Source organism: Hypanus sabinus, chromosome 22, assembly GCF_030144855.1.
Source record: "Hypanus sabinus isolate sHypSab1 chromosome 22, sHypSab1.hap1, whole genome shotgun sequence".
NCBI classification, from domain to species: Eukaryota; Metazoa; Chordata; class Chondrichthyes; order Myliobatiformes; family Dasyatidae; genus Hypanus; species Hypanus sabinus.
The window spans coordinates 57,494,187-57,512,882 of NC_082727.1; the positions used below are offsets into that span (position 1 = coordinate 57,494,187).

At 42.9% G+C, this 18,696-nt stretch overlaps 1 protein-coding gene across 1 annotated transcript in view; it reads left to right on the forward strand.

The window, feature by feature from the left end:
• Positions 1-18,696, forward strand: part of LOC132379651 (regulator of G-protein signaling 10-like) — a 78,830-nt gene that overhangs the window by 38,739 nt on the left and 21,395 nt on the right. Inside the window, exon 3 of the mRNA XM_059947826.1 lies at positions 7,756-7,842. Within this exon, the coding sequence (XP_059803809.1) occupies positions 7,756-7,842 (87 nt within the window). The remainder of the gene's footprint in view (positions 1-7,755; positions 7,843-18,696) is intronic.

The following is an 18,696-nucleotide window of genomic DNA, read 5'->3' on the forward strand; positions in this document are numbered from 1 at the left end:
GCAGCATGACAAGAACTTGTTTCTCGTCAACCACTCCCAGCCCCCGTGTCTTTTTATATCCTGTTGATGAGGCAGCTAGTCCACAAAAATAAATCCTGCATTTCACACACAAGAAAAAGAATGCTGCTTTCTGAGTGCCCACTGGCTAACATACTGAGGCGTCAGGAAGTTCACAAAATAAAGCAAATCTCTGGTACTACAACCACTCCTGTACCTGTTACTTGTTCTTAGTGTTACCTGAAGTACACGAGTCACTGCTACACTTTCTGCAGTCATTTAGATAGCAACTAGGTGTCATCAGGTTTTTGTATTGGTATATTTTAATGGGGTTTTCCTGTTTCAATGCGTAAATGTACCTACTTGACATTGGAAAGTCCTTGCATTCGAGTGATCTCTTTCTTCTTTGATGCTGTCACTGGATGAGGCTGGAGTAAGGCTTAGTTGACACTGATTGTAGACTTGGACTCTAATTCACTTTTTATGATGTGTTTTAGTTACGGTCACTCCTTTTTGTTACTACTTTTGGGCGATGTTTTTTGAATTGGAGTAATCTGTAGATGATGAACATTAAACCATACTGAAATATGCCTTTTGATTTTGTTCTTTATGCTCTTTTTTTTGCTTGTTTTTTTTTGTTGTCATTTGCACATGGCAGAGAGGTGGGGTTTGATGTTTGATGTTTTTCTTTGAAGGGGTTGGTTCCATGATTCTTCTTTGTTTTGTGATTGTCTGTGGAGAAGATGAATTTCAGGGTTGTTTTGAAGGCACCCATACTTCGATAATAAATGTACTTGAGCTCTGACCTTATCTCTTACATGTTCCTCAAAATTATCTATAATTTTAAGGAACTTTGACATGATGCAGAGCTGGGCTGAGAAGTGGCAGATGGAGTTCAACCTAGAAAACTGTGAAGTGTTTCAATTTGGATCATTGAATTTGAAGGCGGAATACAAGGTTAATGGCAGGATTCTTAGCAGTGTGGATAAACAGAGAGATCATGAGGTTCACGTCCATAGATCCCTCAATGTTCTGTTTCAAGTTCATAAGGCATATGGTGTGCTGGCCTTCTTTGGTTAGGAGGTTGAGTTCAAGAGCCATGAGGTAGTGTTGCAGCTCGATAAACTCTGGCTGGACCACATTGGAATATTGTGTTTATTTCTAGTCCCCTCATTGTAGGAAGGATGTTGAAGCATTAGAGAAGGTGCAGAGGGGAACTAGGGCTTTTCTCTTTGGTGCCAGGGAGGATGGAGATAACTTTATAGAGTTGGATAAGATGATGAGAGACATAGATAGAGTGCGCAGCAGGACATTCTCAGGGCAGAAACAGCTAATAGGAAGGGAAATATATACAGTATATAAGGTGATTGGAGGAAAGTATTGGGATAATGTCAGGGCTAAGTTATTTTTACAGAGTGGTGGGTATGTCGAATACCCAGCTGGGGTGGTGGTAGAGGTAGATACATTAGGGGCATTTAAGAAACTTTTCGATAGACACAGGGATGATAGAACAATGGAGGAAGATTAGATTAATCTTAGAGTAGGTTAAAAGTCTGGCTGAGGGGCCTTTACTGTGCTGCTATGTTCTTTGTTCTAGAATAGTATATAATTTTGTGCAGATATGATTCTTTGGTTCCTGTATTTATAATTAAATTATCTATACTTCCGGTTTACAAATTATATAAGTCTGAAAGGTATGTCTTAAAGATTGTTAGCTTTTAGTCTGTTTAGTCTTAATATTTACCAGTTGGGGCTGGAGAAGTTTGGAGATCAAATTGCGTGGAATGAGATCCTAACCCAAATGACAACAGCTTGCCGTGGTTTTTATGGTTTTTATGCCAGATTCCTTGGCAGCCTCATTTAAACCAATGAAGGATTAGTGAATTTTCATTACAAAAGACCAAGAAACCTGGCAATGAAAAGCTGGTGGGAGCTAGCAGTTCCACAAGATACTTGCTTTATGAGCTGGGGGAGCAAAGGCTTTTGCCTTGGCTTTCATGAAAACCTTTTACATCCCCAATCCCACCCTGCCCGCTCAGTGGGAAATGAATTTTAAAAAATGGAGTTTTGCAGAATGTGCCCCTGCCTTGTCAGATCATTCAGCCTTTCAGCTGATCTAGATCAGCCAGGCAAGTAGGCCGAGGACTAGCATATGGCCTCCAATAAGTGCAAGGCGCGTTTTGGGCAGCCATATCATGGTAGACTAATGCAGTGAATGACCACGCCACTGAAGAGTGATGTAGAACAGAGGGAGTTAGGAGTACAAATATATAACTTGCTGAATATAATGTCACAGGTAGCTGTGTCAAGCACCTTTTTGCCATGTCTTATAATAAACAACAATGAACTCAGAATGGATCAATCATAAGCACATTTATTTTACTTGCAGCAAGGGAGACTGCACAAGCCTTGGTGATGGCCTCCAAAAACAGACAGCATAGTCACAAGTGCAGCTATCCACACCTCAGTTCAAGGACAGGGTGCATTATGTCTTTCTGCTTATTCTGCTGAAGGAAGTATTGGTGCGCTGGCCTCCTTCTGTCAGGGCGTGGAGTATAGGATTTGGGGTCTCCTGTTGTGGCTGTACAAGATGTTGGTGAGGCTGCAGTTGGAATACTGGTCCAACTCACGAGGGGTAATTGTGGTCACCCTGTTAGAGGACAGACATGGTTAATGTGAAAACAGTTCAGAGAAACTTTACGAGGATGCTGCTGGAACTTGAGTGCCCGGTTGGAAGAGGATGGGCAGGCCCAGGCGAGTGCTGTGGAAGAGGGGGAGGATATTGAGAGGGTAATAAAAATCATGAGGGGCAAAAATAGAGTGCGGCATTGATCGTTTGTTTGTTACGTGCCGTGTCATATGACATGGGCGATCATGGTCTTTCCATGACCAATTATGTTCTTGGCAATTTTTTCCATAGAAGTGGTTTGCCGTTGCCTTCTTCTGGGCAGTGTCGTTACAAGACACATGACCCCAGCCATTATCAATACACCTCAGAGATTGTCTGCCTAATTGTTATGCATCAGTAGTCGCATAACCAGGACTTGTGATAAGCACTAGCTGCTCAAATGGTCATCCACTGCCTTCTCCGATGGCTTCATGTGATCCTGATTGGGGGGCTAAGCAGGTGCTGCATCTTGCATGAGGGTGACCTGCTGTCTAGTGGAGGGAAGGAGTGCCTTGCACCTCCTTTGGTAGTGACATATCTTCACCTTGCCATAGGTACATAGTCTTTGTCCCAGGGAAGGGAAACTAGAAACTGGAGGGCACGTGTTTAAGGTGAGAGGTGAAAGATTTAAAAGGCACCTGAGGGAAAAGTTTATTTATGCAGAGGCTGTTGTCTATATAGAAAGAGCTGCCAGAAAGAAGTGGTTAAGGCAGGTGCATTAATAAGATTGAAGAGACATTTAGGTAAGTAGATGGTTAGAAGGAGTTAGAGGGATATGGACCAAATACAGGCAAATGGGACAAATCTGGTGGGCATTGTGGTTGGGATGGATGAGTTGGGCCAAGAGGCCTGTTTTCTCATTGTATTACTCTCTGTCTCTGTTTTCTCTCCTGATAATTGTTGGAGCTGACCTTCCTTCATACTCCTTCACCCTTAACCCATAACCTCTAGTTGTAGTCCAATACAACCTCAGTGGAAAAAAGCCAGCTTGTTTTTACCCTGTCTGCACTCCTCATAAATCTGTAAAGAACTTGGCAAACTCAAATTACAAACAGTTTTGAATAAAATTGATAGGAACCCTATCTGAAATTTGTAATTTTTATCACTAAAGCAATAAAAAAATTGCAAATATAACATTGAAATGAGAAAGTGGGCACTTCTTAGTTCAAAAAAATCTCAATATCCAGTAATTCAAGTTAAATGAATTAGAATCTAGTCATTCAAGTTAAGTGATTTATTTCAGTGGTTGGTAAGTTGATGGAGAAGAAACTGGAAGGCAGGATTTATGAACATTTGGAGAGGCATAATATGATTAGGAATAGTCAGCATAGCTTTGTCAAAGGCAGGTTGTGCCTTATGATGTTGATTGAATTTTTTGAAGATGTGTCTAAACACACTGGTGAAGGTAGAGCAGTAGATACAGTATATATGGATTTCAGCAAGGCATTTGACAAGGTACCCCATGTAAGGCTTATTGAGAAAGTAAGGAGGCATGGGATCCAGAACTGCTTTGTGCATCCAGAACTGACTTGCCCACAGAAGGCAAAGAGTGGTTTTAGATGGGTCATATTCTGCATGGAGGTTGGTGACCAGTGGTATGCCTCAGGGATCTGTTCTGGGACCCCTACCTTCGTGATTTTTATAAATGACCTGGATGAGGAAGTACAGGAATGGGTTAGTAAATTTGCTGATGAGACAAAGGTTGGGGTGTTGTGGATAGTGTGGAGGGTTGTCAGAGGTTACAGTGGAACACAGATAACTGTCCAAACCAAAACTGGGCTGAGAAGTGGCAAATGGAGTTCAACCCAGATAAGTGAGAGGTGGTTCATTTTGGTAGGTCAAATATGATGGCAGAATATAGTATTAATGTTAATACTCTTGGCAGTGTGGAGGATCAGAGGGATCTTGGGGTCCGAGTCCATAGGACACTCAAAGCTGCGACGCAGGTTGACTCTGTGGTTAAGAAAGCATATGGTGCATTGGCCTTCATCAATCGTGGGGTTGAGTTTAGGAGCCGAGAGGTAATGCTGCAGCTATATAGGATCCTGGTCAGACCCCACTTGGAGTACTGTGCTCAGTTCTGGTCACCTCACTATAGGAAGGATGTGGAAACTATAGAAAGGGTGCAGAGGAGATTTACAAGGATGATGCCTGGATTGGGGAGCCTGCCTTATGAGAATAGGTTGAGTGAACTTGGCATTTTTTCCTCGGAGCAATGGAGGATGAGAGGTGACCTGATAGAGGTGTACAAGATTTTGAGAGGCATTGATCATGTGGATAGTCAGAGGCTTTTTCCCAGGGCTGAATTGCCTAGCATTAGAGCGCACAGTTTTAAAGTGCTTGAAAGTAGGTACGGAGGAGATGTTAGAGGTAAGTTTTTTTATGCAGAGGGTGATGAGTGCATGGAATGGGCTGCAGGCGATGGTGGTGGAGGTGGATACGATAGGGTCTTTTAAAAGACTTCTGGATAGGTACATAGAGTTCAGAAAAATAGAGGGCTGTGGGTAGCCCTAGGTAATTTCTAAGGTAAGGACAAATTCGGCACAGCATTGTGAGCCAAAGGGCCTGTATTGTGCTGTAGGTTTTCTGTGCATCTAATCTAAGAGAAGACTGTAAGCTTCTGTTGAATCTCATTTCACTCGAGTTTGGGGTAGAACGTTGGGACCACGTTCTATCATTAGATCTCAAACAGTGCAACAGATTTACTAATGCATTGATTTGGATTCACCCATTGTCAATTGCCAGATGCAGAAACACTTTCAGAGAAGTGCAGTGAAGGTAAAAAAGGATTAGTGTCAGATATTATCCTGATGCAGAAGAATCAGGATGAATATGTAAATAGGGAGAAGTGATAAAGGAAGAGAGTGAGGCTGAATCTGCAGTATTAGAATGAGAATGCGGCCAACAGTAAAGCGAATCCAGAGATTTTCTGCATGTACACTTAGTGGCCACTTTATTAGGTACATCTGTTGTGATAGATATTTGCTGCCTTTGGGCCAGGGCTCCTTGTTTTTTTTTTGCTCAGATCAGCTTTCTAAACACAGCAGATGACACTTGTAAAGATCAAACAGTTGTTTTTGAATAAGTTCAATATCCAACTGCTATTCGTTGTTTCACTTCTTGTTGTAAACGGGAGCCAGTCTTCTGTTCTTAACGTTAATGTCATCAGCTTAAAATTGAGAAGGCAGCTTTGCAAAAAAGTAGTGTCTATAACAGACTTGCTAGCACCACTGTACCTGGTCTAACTGTTCAGAGGACGCAGTACAACAAAACGGTTTATTTTATTTGGATTGTTTCAAAATTGGCAATGCTAGCTAAGATGTTTAGTTCAAGGAAGCTGGCAGCCCATCATTTCAAGTTCAATTGTCATTCAACCACAGAATGAAACAGCATTACTCAAGGTGCAAAAACACAGAACCAACAGTCATACAAGGAACATATAGCACATACGAAAACAAACACATGTAAGATAAGATAGTAAAATACACTGATAAAAATATAGTCCAAGTTCCTGAGTCCATGAACGTTGAAGCAGTCTTCAATAGAAAACAACATGGCTTATCTATGGGTTATTTAACATATTAACAGCTGACCAGGGAGCCAGCTTAACTGCGTTCATTGTGGGTAGCTGGGAACTCTGTCTCCAGAAGCTTTTAGATCACTTGTGTTGAAAGGTAACTGAAAATATATCATGTATATGAATTCACCCAAACGGCAAAAAGGTAGTTTAAACTTAGAGGGCAGCTCAGGCCTTTTTGGAATGGTCCAGGGATGTCAGGAATAATGACAGAAACACAGGATGAATTGGAATCTGTTCCTCTGACTTTGGATTTCTGCTACAGATGACTTAATTGTTTGCGGCTCATGAATATGTCTTTTTAGCGTATAGCAATTGTACTTGTGTTTTGGAATCCTTTGTGTTTTAGGAATGGTTTGCCTGAAATCTTTTGTAAGATAGAAATCCTCTGAAGGAGTTTGTACGCTCTCCCTGTGACCATGTGGGTTTCCTCCTGGTGCTCCGGTTTCCTCCCACAGTTCAAAGATGTACGGGTTGGTAGATTAATTGGTCATTGTAAGTTGGCTCTTGATTAGGCTAGGATTAAATTGGGGGATTGCCGGGTAGCCTGGTTCGAAGTGCCAGTAGGGCCTATACTGTCCTGTATCTCAATAAATAAATAAATATAAGATTATAGGGGCAGAATTAGGCCATTTGGCCCATCGAGTCTGCTCTATTTCATCATGGCTGATCCATTTTCCCTCTCAGCTCCAATCTCCTGCCCTCTCTCCGTATCCCTTTTTGGCCCAACTAATCAAGAATCTATCTTCCTCTGCCTTAAATATACTCAACGACCTGGCCTCCACAGCTACAGCAATGAATTCCACAGACTCAGAACTCTCTGACGAAAGAAATTCCTTGCAGACAAAAACCTGTATAAACAAACATAAGAATTGTGTTATTTCTTCTATAATTTTGCTTGAATTATTTTATTTTTGTAAATGTTGTGTATCTGGATGCCTGGATGGATGTGGAACCCTTGAACAATACCTCACTTTTAAAATATATATTATTTCTGTTTATTACATGATTATTCATTTGGTATGTTATACTGTAACTGATTTTCTTAATTATTAATATTTTTTTTTCTTCTATACTATGTATTGCATTGAACTGCTGCTGATAAGTTAACAAATTTCACGACACATGCCGGTGATAATAAACCTGATTCTGATTCTGATGTACTTGATAATGAACTCAACATTGACCTTGGCTGCCCTTAAGGATGTACCCAGGGTTTTGGAGCACTTACAGAGAGGTTTATTTCAGTGTTAGAGGAATGATATTTTTATCTACTTTGGGAAAAATGGTATTTTTTTTCTTCTTAGCGGAGAAGGAATTTAGAAACATCTTCTAATAGTGTTTGCAAACATGAACGCTTTAAATGTAGTTTATAAAACAGGGTTCTAATGACTGAAACACCAGGACCGGGGAGGGGGGGCACAGATACAAATTCATTAATAGCAAATTCCTAATGTTAACATTGAATTGCCTCCAATTACTGTGAGAGTTATTTTTCTTCTTTTATTCATAGGATTTTCTAAGACGTGAATTTAGTGAAGAAAATGTTTTGTTCTGGTTAGCATGTGAAGAATTCAAGAAAATTCAAGATGAGAAGCTGGTAAGTATTTAGTCCTTGGTTGTAGTAATGGTAGATTATGTATCTGCTGTTCTATTGATCACGATCGCCATCATTTTGTATCGTGTCGTATGACGTGGGTGATTGTGGTCTCATGGCCATGACTGTTTTTGGCAAAAGTTTCTGCTGAAGTGGTTTCCCATTGCCTTCTGGGACGGGTGACCATTATCAATACTCTTTCAGAGATTGTCTGCCTGGCGTCAGTGGTTGCATAACCAGGACTTGTGATCTGCACCAGCTGCTCAAATGACCATCCACCGCTTGCTCCCATGGCTTCACAGGACCCTGATCTGGAGTGGTGGGGTAAAAGCAGGTGCTACATCTTGCCTAAGGGTGACCTGCAGGCTAGTGGAGGGAAAAAGCATCTTCCACATCCTCTGGTGGAGACGGATCTCCACCCTGCCACCCAAAGTTTAAAATGGAATTAGGAATTATAATCGGAAGAGAATAATAATGACTCTTAGTCGTACAATTCCATACAAAATTGGTCATCCTTTACAAAATTTGAGAATGTTCAGTGTTGATGCTGATTAAATTGAAGCATGCCCCTTCATACTTAACTGCTTGCACTTTACACGCACAAAATGATGACTGTACAGTACATCGCTGAAAGGTTTAGTAAGACCAGAAGAGGATTCTGAGCACCAATTATAGCAAATAATAATGTTAAAATTGGGAATGGAAGATGATTTGGGGTATTTTACCACTTATTCCTAAACTTGTGCATGGAGATTTGAAACTATTTCTGAAAAAGTCCCAGCATTTTCTTTTATTTTATCTTCCAGAAGCCAAGGTTATGAGTTGATCAAAAACAGATCTATTAACACTAACTTGTGTGATGTGAAATTTGTTGCTTTGCAGCAGCAGTGTGTAAAACATAAAACAGAGAGCAGTATAGCACATAGGAAACCCTTCATTGTTGTGCTGGCCTTTAAACTTACTCCATGATCAATCTAAACCTTCCCTCCATTTTCCTTTCATACATGTGTCTATCTAAGATAAAGTATAGCACAGATGATTTTCTATGTGAAGAACTTCATGACATTCAGTTTTATTTTACTAGTTTTGACCTAATCCTTGTGTTGCATTCCTGAATCAGACTGCTGTCCTGTAACTTGGATTGCTGATCATTTTATTGTAATTAATTTAAAATATGTCACGACTTCCACTCTTTAGTTCATCTGAATAACAAACCACTCCACCGAAAATTGCAGTGCCTCCTGTCGTTTTCCTGATACTAAAGCTTGTGATCCAATTCCAACTGCTTATCTGGCGATACTAAATTTACATTTGAATGCTTGAACACGGCTTTTAAAACAATCTGCCTAGATGTTGGAGTTTACACCCTGCTGATGTGCTAAACATGTGCTACACATTATACTGTGTATGTGCTGGGATTTAATGTAGGATCTGATCGGGGGAGGCGTGTTCTGGTGGGTGGTCCTCTAACCACCAGTCACGTGAGGTCTTGGTGAGTTCTGATGATGAGGCATTCCGCCAAATGACTTTGACAGTCTGCTTAGGTCTGTCAAGCACACACATATACATCACTAAAATGGGATAATAGCAGTTCCTGTTAGGATTTCTGTTCAGAGGTTGCAACTCCCAAGTCATCATTAGGCCGACCAGAGGGAAGTGAGTCATCACTTAACAAATTCTCTTCAGGGTAAGCACAAAATAGCCAAAGAGAGTTATGTACTGCAGGAGAGGAGAATGCATGTTCTTCAATGTGTCAGGCAGACCCTTGCTTCTCAATATGTGTGTTGTGAGTGCTCACAGAGACGTACAGCACATCCATGCTGACCTTTCTGCCAGTCTTATTTCCCCACAATGTCTGTATCCTTCTATCCCAGGGGTACCCAACCTGGGGTCTACAGACCCCTTGCATAATGGTATTGGTCCATGGCATTAAAAAAAGTCGGGAACCCCTGTTCTCTTCATTGCCTATTCAAGTGCCTGACTAAATGCCTCTTATATGGTGTGATTGTGCCATATTCCATCAGCTCCTGTGGCAGTGCAATCCAAATACCAGCAACTTCCTGTTTACTGCCCTCACAGTGTGTATGTACAAAGCTATGCAGTGAGTTAAACGCCTTCTCAAAAACCGCCCGAGACGGAAGCTATTTTCAGGGTCTTTAATGAGTGAAACTGCAGAGTCAAGTATGACACAGACTAAATTCAATACAGAATCGTCACGCACCTGAATATACGTAGTAATACTTTTGATGATTTTCACAATTGGCGTTAACAAAGTTAATACACAAGCCAACATTCCACAAACATGCCAGGTAGACAAGAATAAAATCATGGCGCAATGATACTTAATAATGATGAGCATAATACTCTTCTCAATACATATCTATTAAATGTTTACCAATATTAATTGGTACAATAGGGTCTTTGCAGATACAATAGGGTCTTTTAAGAGGCTCCTGGACAGGTACATGGAGCATGGAAAAATAGAGGGCCATGGGTAACCCTAGGTAATTTCTAAAGTAAGTACATGTTCAGCTCAGCATTGTGGGCCGAAGGGCCTGTATTGTGCTGTAGGTTTTCTACATTTCTATGTTTAACAAAAACTTACAGATATTGCTGCTTTAAGGGCAAATAAAGAGATGGGTGTCTTTTCACCATCTGCTTTAAATTGAATCCAAATTAACCTGCAGGAAATGATGTAAATCAACAGTTTACACACAGGAAGTGACATTCTTACAAAACCACAGGCATACAAAACATAATGCACCCCTGGAGGCCAGAGCACCCTGTGTGTATCTTCAGATCCCCTTGAAAATGCTTTCCTCTCACCTAAAACCATGTCCTTTTGTTTTTGACACTTGTACCGTAAGGAAAAGATCCTGACTCTCCATACGATCTAAGCCTCTCACAATTTTATATATCTCTATTAGGTTATCCAGTGGCCTCCTCTGCTCCAAAGAATACAAACCCAGCCGATCCACTGAAATCTTGCAATACAGACACCATCTCGGTGAATGTCCAATGTAATCACAACCTTCAATGAGGTGTCCACAACTACACAATACTTGTGTAGCTTAATTAGTGTTTTGTAAAGTTACGATATAACTTCCCAACTTTTATATTTTATACCCCAACCTATGAAGGTAAATATTCCATTTATCCTCTTCAACACCCTATCTATCTGCACTGATTGGTGTAGTATCCACACCAGGACCACCAGACTCAAAAACAGTTACTTTCCACAAGCAGTAAGGGTGATGAAAACCTCCACCCACTTAACCCACGGTCCACACCCCCAACCACCATTACTTTATCATTTCTTGTCAGAGTCACATTATTTATAGACACTCCTGTGTGTAGCTTCACTTTATGGACATGCAATTTATCTATGTACTTAAGCTATCTTATGTACTTATATTTATTATGTTTTTTCATTTACTATTGTGTTCTTTTGGGTAGAGGGATGAAGATGCATCTCAACCAAGGGAAGTGTAAGGTGCTCCTTCCCTCCACTATCCTGAAGGTCACCCTTGGGCAAGGTGTAGCACTTGCTTAGTCCCTCAATCAGGGTCAAGTGATGGGAGCAGGTGGTGGATGGTCGTATGAGCAGCTGGTGCATATCACATGTCCTGATTATGCGACCACTGATGCCAGGCAGGCAGCCTTTGAAGTGTATTGATAATGGCTGGAGTCACCTGTCTTGTAAAGACACTGTTCAGAAGAAGGCAACAGCAAACCACTTCCTGTGAAAAATTTGCCAATTTCAATTGTGTCATTGAAAAACAATGATTGTCCATGTCATACGACACGGCACATAATGAACAAACAGTTGTGTTCTTTATCTTAATGTTTATATTTGTGCTGCATCGGATCTGGGGTAACAATTATTTTGTCCTCTCTTGCACTTGTGTACAGAAAATAACATTAAATGTCTTCCTCTTGATCAGGGAACTACGAGCTTGAATCACATGGTCCGCGGGTACTAACATTCCTTTGAACCCTCCTGTTTACTGCATGTGTCCTGTCCCTATTTGAATTCTCAAACTGCATCACTTTGCACTTGATAGGATTAAATTCCATCTGTTAGAACTCTGCCCAGTTTACTATAGCCTTGAACAACCTTCCTCACTGTCCACAACAATGCCAAAACCTTTGTCGTAAGCACTGCAAACTCTGAACTGATCAATGCATCAACTATGCTGCATGCAGGTCACAGGTTTAATTTTTTTTAAAAGGTTGCATCTGGGGAAGGGAACCCAGTGATTCAGTTAATATTTAGTTGGGAACTGGGCTATGCTATATGTGGGACATTGATATGACAGTGCAGGACTTTTAAGCATTGTCCAAGTCTGCAACAACATGCTCCTGTTTTTTAGATGTTCTGAATCTCCCCCAGAAGTACAAGTTTTTGCTGAAAGTGGAGGATATGTAACTGTGTCCAATGGGATGATTAGCTATGTGGTTGAGGCTGGGCAGAAATCAGTGTGTTAGGGTGAATCATACCAAGAAACATCAAGTACACTTTGCCAATAGGTACTGATCAACTCAGAAGTAATCATTAGCAAGAGGTGATAAATGCAAGACATCTTTTACCTGCCATCAGCATATAAAAGATGCCGAAATTGGCTCAATTTTGAGATATTTGTGTTTTTACATAAGCTTCTTATCATATAGCTTTTTCCTTCAACTTAATTCATCTAGTAATTCTAAAATAATTGTTAGGCATTGGTGGTTCAACTCAAAGTTAATGTACTTAGGTATTGGAGACTGAATTACTACATTTGTAATGTATTGTTCTGAATTTGATACAGTACTGGTATACAGCCCTGAGCAGATGTCTTAAGCACATACAATATATAACTAGTGTTACGAACCCCGTAACTGGGTCACTTACCAACAAAGATGGAGATGTCCGTTGAAGTCTGATGATACTATTTTTAACAGTATTTATTAGTAAAAATACACAAAAATGATATCAATGCAAATATACAGATAATATACGTCGTCAATACTAAATCTAAAAGTGCGTGTATAATAATAATCAATAAGAAATAAGCTCTATCGTTGTCTAGGGGATAATGTATTGTCCGATGGAAATATAAAGTTCACTCAGTTCATGCAGGCTGCAGCCATTGGGGTCCGCTGGGTTGCAATGGTTGGAGAGAGAGAGAGGTTTGGAGAAAAACTTGCCGGCTTTTCCTTTTATGATTTCGATCCGTCAGGAGTCTCGTTGGTGTGGCCTTTCACTTGTGGCCTCTCCTTTAGCTAAACCGTTCTTCCATGAGGAGCCTGCCACCCTGGCAAGGGAGGACGCACAAGAGCCCCCACCGGCTTCGCTATTAAATGCTGTCACGGGATTTCTAGCATTTCTCCTGGTACGTTTAAAGGGGGTGTTCCCAGACCCCTCTTTTATCCTTACTCACAGGGTCTCAGATGTCAATCAGGTTGGGATAATGCAATCCCTCAACCAGACCACTGTGGTTGTCCCCTGAGGGGTTTCAATGAATAGTACAGTACAATACACAATTCCGTCTCCAAGAGACAATGGCCGTTATCAGTGGTTCCGTTTCGCTGAGGTCAGGACACATTCCAAACCTTGTGTATTCTGGACGTCTCTCGCTCTCTCTCATTTCCTGGGTCCCAGACCCGAATTAATAGCGATCTTGCGATTCTCAAAAAGGAGGGGGTGACTTTGTACCCTTTGGCCCCTCAGAGTTGCTTCACATTCATAACACCCCCTTCCTGCTAAGATTTTTGCCACAGGTAAAAATTAATTTATACGGAGTCTTACAGGATTTCAGAATCTAACACAATACAAGAGTTTTTTTCACTACAGAGTAATACAGTTATGCATTCAATTCAGCATCTAAACAGTTAGCAATTACATTGTCATTTACTTTAATATCTTAATATCTTGTACTTTAATAAATTCTTGTAGCATCAGACTCCAATTTAATAACCACCTATTTTTATTCCTTCAGCAAACAAAAACTAAAGAGTTGTGATCTTAGCTTATGTGTATATTACAAAAGTTCATGCAAATTCTAATCTTTATGTTACTTTCAAACTTAACAATCTTCCATGGGGTTGTCTTTATTAGTTACATGCTTTGTCGAAATCCCTTAAAACCAGATCCTGTTATTTAAAGTGGCATCCCGTCAACCCTCGCCCCTTTTCCAGTTAACTCCCATGTGGTTAGCTTGTGCACCAGTGTGGAATAGGCTTTTGCATGCTCCTTTCATAGGAGTTATTTTATCAACAATGTTTTCCAAACATAGCCCATTTGCTGAACTTCCACACAATTCTTTATTTTTAAGCAAGTCGTTAATTTTACCTTCAGGACCCTTCATGCTATTAGTTTTCAATTTAAAATCTGCAAGCGATCCCTCTTTGTCCAAACAGCATTTCAAATTCTGCCTCTTCACAGCACACTCTTGAATAACAATAGCATGTGGGGCACCTTTACATTCCAAATCAACCTGTAATTGATTCGCAGGCACCGTGTTACCAAGCCATTGTCCCTTCAGCCTGGTTACTGCTTCTGACATCAATCCAGACTTTAAATTTTCTTCATTCAATTTAGGAACTACACTTTTCCCTTTTCCTTCAATAATAAGATTCACATCACCACCTTTTATCTCCTCATTAACTTTTAACACACCTTTGAACACAAGCAACTGGGAATTTTCACTTCCCACTAGTACCAAGGTTAACCCTTTCTTCACTGAACCAAGTCCATCTGACCCACAAGGACTGCATTCCTTTTCAACTGAATCAAATACTTCAGACTTTTTCTGAGCTCCATTACTAGGTTCAGTACCACATCCATCCACATCTTGAACACACTCAAATGGGACATCTGCCTCTTCCAGGCTTTCAGTACCCGTACCCTTTTCAAATTCTAAGTTCCCCTGATCCTCCCAATTACTCTCTGGGCAACTCCCTTCTGGAGTAAGCTCAACCCTGCGGGCTGAAATAACCTCATCTGCCAACCCAGCAGACTTCTTCAAGGTAATGGCATCCTTTTCATCTAGGACTGCCCTCATTTCATTATCGGGAACACCTTTAAAGTTTTCAACTTCTTCAAACAGTTCTGTCAAGCCAGACAGATCATCCATGTCCAACCCTGGACCTTCTAACAGCCTTATCTGTTTCTTATTTTTACTCCGTGCCTCTATAAATTTCCTCCTGGCTAAGGGCAGGTCTACTTCCTCTCCCTTACTCTATTTCACCTCCCTATTCTCCGTTTTACCACCCTCTAACTCCTCTTGGTACAGGGTCGGTAAAAACGTCTCAGCCAAATCGATACTGGCCTGAATTAAACTGGTCTCCTTCTCAGCTGTCTTTCTCAACATGCTGTGAGTGGTCGCGCATGCGGGATAGATCTTGGAACCTAGGGGCGGGTTCTCAACACTTACAGGCTGGCTCGTCAGCTCCATGGCCGACCAAACTTCACCACCAGCTAAATCGTTACCCAGAAGGATGTCTACGTCAGTTCTTGGGAATTCTGATCGCACCCCTATTTCAACTGGTCCAGATACCAGCTCACAATTTATAATGATCCTGTGGCGGCTCATTTCCTAGCGTATTCGAACCGACTCACAATTAGATAGCCTACGGGGGTTTGCGAGCACAGAGCTTTGGAGCCTCTTCGCCATGGGGGGCCGGTTGACAGAGGCTTAAAAGTGAGGCTGAAGTTTTCGAATAAAGTTTTTTTCCTTCGACTGCAGTTACCGACTCCGTGTCGTAATTTTAGCGCTGCGTGTAGCACACCGCTACAATTGGTGACCCCGACGGTCCAAACGATTTTTGGACCAGAAATGACCGACGCCGCCTCTGTTCATGCGGTTTCGTTGAAACTGCCGGGTTTCTGGACACAGCGCCCGGACCTATGGTTTCCAGCAGGTTCGTTTGGCACGGACTCCGCAAACAGGTCAGTGAATGGGCCAGAACGTGCATGCACTGCCAGACAGCCAAGGTTCAGCGGCACACCAAAGCCCCACCGCAGCAGTTCCATCCCGCCCACCGGCGTTTCGACCACATTCATGTGGATATCGTGGGCCCCCTGCCAGTGTCGCGCGGAGCGCGTTACCTCCTGACTATCGTGGACCGGTTCACAAGATGGCCAGAGGCGGTCCCGCTCACCGACACCACCTCCGAATCTTGCGCCCGAGCCCTGATCGCCACCTGGATATCCCGCTTTGGTGTACCAGCCCACATTACCTCCGACAGAGGCGCCCAGTTCACCTCCAGCCTGTGGTCAGCTATGGCCAGCCTTTTGGGGACTCAGCTGCACCACACCACTGCCTACCACCCACAGTCGAACGGGCTAGTGGAGCGTTTCCACCGTCACCTGAAGTCGGCCCTCATGGCCCGCCTGCGAGGAGCCAACTGGGCGGACGAGCTTCCCTGGGTCCTTCTCGGCATCCGCACAGCGCCCAAGGACGACCTGCACGCCTCGTCGGCCGAGTTGGTATACGGCGCGCCCCTGGCCGTCCCCGGGGAGTTCCTACCAGCCCCGAGGGGGCAAGAGGAAGAACCCGCTGCAGTCCTGGGCAGACTTCGCGAGAAGCTCGGTAACCTGGCCCCCATACCCACTTCACAGCATGGGCGGCACCCGACCTGCGTACCCAAAGACCTACGGAACTGTAAGTTTGTGTTTGTACGAAGGGGCGGGCATCGGCCACCGCTGCAGCGGCCATACGAGGGGCCGTTTACGGTGCTCCGGAACAACGGGTCCACGTTCGTGCTGGACGTTGGGGGGAAGGAGGAGGTTTTCACGGTGGACCGCCTCAAGCCGGCCCATGTGGACCTGGCGCAACCGACCGAGTTTCCGGCGCCTCGGCGCAGAGGCCGACCTCCCAAGCAGGTTCTGGCCCAGGCTGTGGACATTGGGGGGTGTATCGCCGGTTCTGGGGGGGGGGGTTATGTGGCGGCTCATTTCCTAGCGTATTCGAACCGACTCACAATTAGATAGCCTACGGGGGTTTGCGAGCACAGAGCTTTGGAGCCTCTTCGCCATGGGGGGCCGGTTGACAGAGGCTTAAAAGTGAGGCTGAAGTTTTCGAATAAAGTTTTTTTCCTTCGACTGCAGTTACCGACTCCGTGTCATAATTTTAGCGCTGCGTGTAGCACACCGCTACAATCCTATGCAAAGGCACAGCTTCTGTCCCTTTTTCTATACCTCTCAAATCTACCTCTTCAGTCTCAGAACCAAAATCTAGTACCGTACTGTGAATCAATGACAGCTCAGCTCCAGTGTCTCTCCAGATCTGCACTGGAACTGCTGTGTCTCCCTTTTTCACAGACACGTTCCTTCTGAAATAAATTTCTCAGGCCCCTCTCGTATTCTGTCTACCTGGGGCTTTCTCGTCGATTTACTGATCACCACAATACATCCTGTAGGGACTGCTGCTCTCCCTTTTCCTACCTCCTTCCTCGGAGAAAGGCACTTAGATGCAATATGACCCACCTTCCACAATTAAAACAGGTCAAGCCAGGACCTCTCCTGCTGACTTGCCTTTCCTCCTCCTTAATTTTACCACTAGCTCCTGGCTGGATCTCTGCCTCAGCTGGCAGGCTTTCTCTACCGTTCCCACGGTCTTTCTGGTAACTTTCATTCGAGGAAAACTTTGTCTTGTGGGTTAGGGCATATTCATCTGTGAACCTAGCAAATTCGGATATGGACTTATTCGGCTTCTTGTTCAAATACATCCGGATATCATCCGAAACACAACCTTTAAATTCCTCAATCAGAATTAACTCCCTGAGACGCCAAAAATCCTCTTCCACTATTTCTGCTGTACACCAATGGTCCAAGAGCACACCCTTCTCATTGGCAAACTCTGCATACGTCTGATTCCACCTTTTCTTTAAATTTCTGAACTTTTGTCTATAGGCCTCAGGTACCAATTCATAGGTCCGAAGAATGGCCTCATTTACTTTCTCATAATTCTCAGACTCCTCCTCCTCCATGGACAACGCCGCATATGCCTGTTGTGCCTTCTCTTTTAACACACTTTGTAACAACGCCACCCACTGATCTCTGGGCCACTTCTGACTCACTGCCACCTTTTCAAAATGCAAGAAATAACTATCAACATCTGTCTCCTCGAACGGAGGTACTAACCTAAACTCCCTACTAACATTAAACCGTTCCTTTCGGTCTGACCCTTGAGCTCTTCGCTCTTGCCTGAACTTCTCCATGTCCAACTCATGTTGCCTCTGTTTCTCCTTCTCCACATACTCCCTCTCCTTTTCGGCTCTCTCCTTCTCTTTTTTGGCCCTTTCCTTCTCTTTTTCAGCCCTTTCCTTCTCTTTTTCAGCTGCTTCCAGCTGTTTTGACTTAATTTCATGCTCCCTCTGCTTCTCAGCTCTTTCCTGCTCCCTTTTCACCTCTAACTCCTTTAGCTGGAGCTCATGCTCCCTTTGCTTTTCGGCTCTATCTTTTTCTTTTTCAGCTGCTTCCAGCTGTTTTAACTTAATTTCATGTTCCAACCTTAATTTTTCCAACTCTAACTGAGCCGTCCCACTAGCTGGTACCTTTTCAGGGATATTTTCCAATACCTCAGCCGAAAACACATTCTTCAGAATATAATACTGAGTTATGGCCCTCCGCACCTCCTGCTTTTTCATCAACAACCTCACCTCTGCGAGATTTAGTCCTTTTGCAATATTTATCAGATCCGACTTTGTGGCAGCCTCTAGCACAGGGGTCGGCAACGTTTACCACTGAAAGAGCCATATGGACCCATTTCCCACTGAAAAGAAAACACTGGGAGCCACAAAACCCGTTTGACATTTAAAATGAAATAACACTGCATACAATGTTTTTTTTTTGCCTTTATGCTATGTATAAAC